Raw genomic sequence first — 3,430 nt, 5'->3', positions numbered from 1 at the left:
ACCGCCAGCGCTTTGAACTAGTGCGTAGGATCTTTGTAAAACCAGTACGTATAGGAATAGCAAATGCTCAAACAAAAACTCCCTATCGGTTCCCATGCCTTTTCGGACGACGTTGCACTCACACCGTATCCGTAACCAGAACAGGGCAGAGGCCACGTACAAGGGGGGTAGTGGCAACGGATAGCCCACGTAACGTGCAAGACCACCGAGTGCGTCGACCTGTTGCCCGGCCCGACCCGACCCGAACGATTTGTTCGTAGCCGGCCCCGCCCGTTGCCACGCCGAGCCAACCACAGCCGCATCCCTCCCTCCCCCGTCTCGCGTCGCGGCAGCCAGCAAAGAGCTCTCCCCAGTTCCGAACCCCGCCGAGAGCTCCCTCCCCCCAAAAATGCCCTCCGCCTCGCTCCTCCCCGTCACCTCCGCCGGGGCGCAGCCCTGCCCCACCATGGCGCCGCCCCGCGGCCGGCGCCGATGCTGCCGCGTCACGGCCGCCTTCGCCCCGTCGCCTTCCGTCGGCCTCGGCCTCGGCCGCCGCGCCGTCTCCCTCGCCGGCGTCGCCGCCTGGCTCGCCACTACCGCCGGCCGTAAGCATGCTACTACAATATTTCAATGGGCAGCTCGCCTGTGTGTTTTGGGCGAGCTGTGTGCGATGTGAGTGAAATTTGCCGTGTCACGGGTGTTGCAGGGGCTGAAGCCAGTCCGTTCGACAACTACGTCAAGAAGTACTAATCCGTGTCTCTATTTTTCTTTGCGTTATTAACACCACCTTGTGGCTTCGTGCTGACCTTCAATGGCTGCTGCTAGGAAGAAGCTGGAGCCATTGGAGACGTACGTCCCGGCTGTGCTGCTGACCCAAGACCAGTTCAGGGATCTAGGTGAGGCTGATTTACCGTTGATAAACTTGGTACCCAAAGCACCGACTTGATCGACACGCTGGCTGTCCTGATTGAACATGTGCAAGAAAGTTATTCCAATTGCAAATGCATGACTGTTTGAGCAACCATTAGCAGCTGGGTTCTTCATATGCAATCGTCCAGAATCAGTGTGAAATGTACAGTTTTGTTCAAAGTTCTTTTGCAGCTCTACCATACATTATTCAATTATGATGTGCTTCTTCCAGTGGAAATGTGCTACGACTCAATTATCTTAGATTCTACCTTTGTCAGATGGTTTTAACCTTTATATGCTATTCATACAGAGAAATCCTTGGAATTCGAGAAGCCAAGGTTTGATGAGAGTAGATCATTGCTTCGTTCTGGTCCAGCATCATCTCTACGCATCAATATTCGGGCAGTAAGTCAATGATTTGGTGAATGTTAGTACATTACTAGTGCATTCATGTTTTATGACTAGCTAGCCCTTCTACTTCTCAAGCTTCAGGTGTCCTAGGGTCTTGAAATTATTCTTAGGCCATAGCATTATAGAGTATCCATATTTCATAATTATGATTCCTTTTTTTCTAGCTATGCATACTGAAACTGTGTCGTAAACTTAATGTAGGTGGCACAATATGCTTCCAGTAATGGCCAAGGCAAAACTGCCTCTGATGCAGTGGATGAATGCTTACGGTATATGACACCCTTTTTAGAAGTACATACTTGTTTGCCGAATGTATTGGAGCTTATGAGCTGTTATGCATGCTGTTTCCTAGAGCGTTGGAAGATCTCGACTCGCTGCTACTAAAGGCTTCACGAAAAGACTCGTCAGCATCTGTTGAAGTCATGAGGAGCAAAATCGCTGTAGCCCTTGGAGCACTAGACAAGTATTACCAAATAATACAAAATCTTTATCCATCTTAAAATCAAAAGGAGTCTTTACTCATACTTCTCTGTATTCGTATCATTTCAGCCTCCTGCAAACCGTGCCATCAGCCGTTATGGATAAAGGAAAGGCAATTGCTGATGCATACAGGACCCCTTCAGATGGTTATTATGAAGAGGGTAATGGCGCAGAGTTGGACCCCAGCCTGAAACAGCTGCAGGACATTCTTTAATGCTGAATCTTGTTCAAGTTAACACATCTTGTGTTGTTGAGTTCCTTCAGTATGATTGTATTGCAAAGTAGAACCAAGTTCGTAGCAGAATACGTACCTGCGGCAGTCCTTCTAGAGAATAGTATTATTACTTTTCACTGTAGTAAACTGTACATCAGAACACCGTTTTTCTAATGTTTTATACCTGACTGTCTGTACAAATTAAAGGGAAGTTTGAGCATAATCGTAATTTCAGAGAACTGTATAGGCTCCTAGTCTGAAACCTGAAACCATCACCCAAATATTGAAACGTAGAGATGACACTGCACAACAGTGCACTAGTGATCTGCACCTGGTGTAACTTGCATTCTCAAACTCCAAGCATTTACTTGCAATGGACAATACGTAAGTGGATCTCAGAAGAAGGTTACATGCCATAGGGTCAACTATAAAAAAATCTGGTCAAAACATTTAATTTACAAAGACCATATATCTGCAGCAGGAGATAATCGCGCGGTTTGACCAACAGATAATAAACACGAAAAAGCCCACTGTCATTTGCGTCAACACATAAACATTCTCAAAATTAAGCACACATTAACCAGCAGAGAAACCAAGAGCAGGAGGCATAGAATTCCTGAGTAACCACATGTGAAAGAAGGAAGAATCACCGGTCTGTCGTCCGTCGTCGTGTCGATGTACTTGGGGAAGGCGCATGGAGTACGTTGTGATGCCGCGGCGTCCTTGGTCGGAGAACGGCGCCACTGCCTCCACAGCCGCACGTTTCATGTCAACAGCGATGACGCAGGCCTTGTCGTCTTCATCGTTCACCCTAGCCATCATGTAGACGAAGTCATCATCCTGCGTGCTCAGGGTTGGGCCGTAGTAAGCAAGCTTCTTCAGGTCCAGTTGCTTGGCCTTGTCGTTCCACAGGTCAGGCAGCAAAGCCCGATAGCTCGGGTCAACCGAGATGTCGGCGGCGTCGACCGTGAAGCTCCGGCGCCAATCGTCCCAAGACACCATCCTGGTAAACGTGGTGGCTATCCAGCCTTCATCGCTCCCACCATCGCCGCCGTAGAAGTCGATGTCGACGAGCTTGATCAGGCCGTCGCAGCAGGTGACATCGCGGATATACTCGGGGAGATCTGCGCAGTAGAAAATGCCACCGTCCTCGTCGGTGGTGCGAACCCTTGGCTCAGGCAATGGGATGTACTGGATCACGGGATGCTCGTCGAACAGGTTGGCAACCAGGAGGATGCCGCGGATGATATCAACCCAGCCCAGCGAGCCTGCTCCCACGGTGATCTGCTTGCCGGTGTCGTGGTCACCCAGCAATAGCTTGTCAGACTCCGATAGGCTCTGGGAGGCTCGCCTAGCGGTCCACGCCCGCGTCTCCGACGAGAAGACGTGGGCGTCGAACTGCCATGGATCATCACCGGCGTTGGGAACCCAGTTGAG

General features: G+C 50.1%; 1 protein-coding gene across 1 annotated transcript; it reads left to right on the top strand.

Annotated features, from left to right (window-relative positions):
• Window positions 1-270: 270 nt before the first annotated feature.
• Window positions 271-2,232, top strand: LOC123100325 (uncharacterized). The gene is made up of 7 exons (XM_044522267.1): window positions 271-584; window positions 686-722; window positions 805-875; window positions 1,199-1,293; window positions 1,501-1,568; window positions 1,652-1,762; window positions 1,849-2,232. Exons 1-7 carry the CDS (start codon window positions 389-391, stop codon window positions 1,991-1,993), a joined length of 723 nt encoding a protein of 240 aa, XP_044378202.1. The 5' UTR covers window positions 271-388; the 3' UTR covers window positions 1,994-2,232.
• Window positions 2,233-3,430: the final 1,198 nt, after the last annotated feature.

The sequence above is a fragment of the Triticum aestivum genome, chromosome 4D (genome assembly GCF_018294505.1).
Source record: "Triticum aestivum cultivar Chinese Spring chromosome 4D, IWGSC CS RefSeq v2.1, whole genome shotgun sequence".
Taxonomy (NCBI): Eukaryota; Viridiplantae; Streptophyta; class Magnoliopsida; order Poales; family Poaceae; genus Triticum; species Triticum aestivum.
This window is presented reverse-complemented; position numbering and strand designations above follow the sequence as displayed.

Excerpts from the sequence above, each read along its gene's own strand:
- LOC123100325 (XM_044522267.1), top strand. The coding sequence starts at position 389 with ATGCCCTCCGCCTCGCTCCTCCCCGTCACCTCCGCCGGGGCGCAGCCC. Across the intron at positions 723-804 it reads TTCGACAACTACGTCAAGAA|GAAGAAGCTGGAGCCATTGG; the intron begins GTACTAATCCGT and ends GGCTGCTGCTAG. Across the intron at positions 1,763-1,848 it reads GCCCTTGGAGCACTAGACAA|CCTCCTGCAAACCGTGCCAT; the intron begins GTATTACCAAAT and ends GTATCATTTCAG.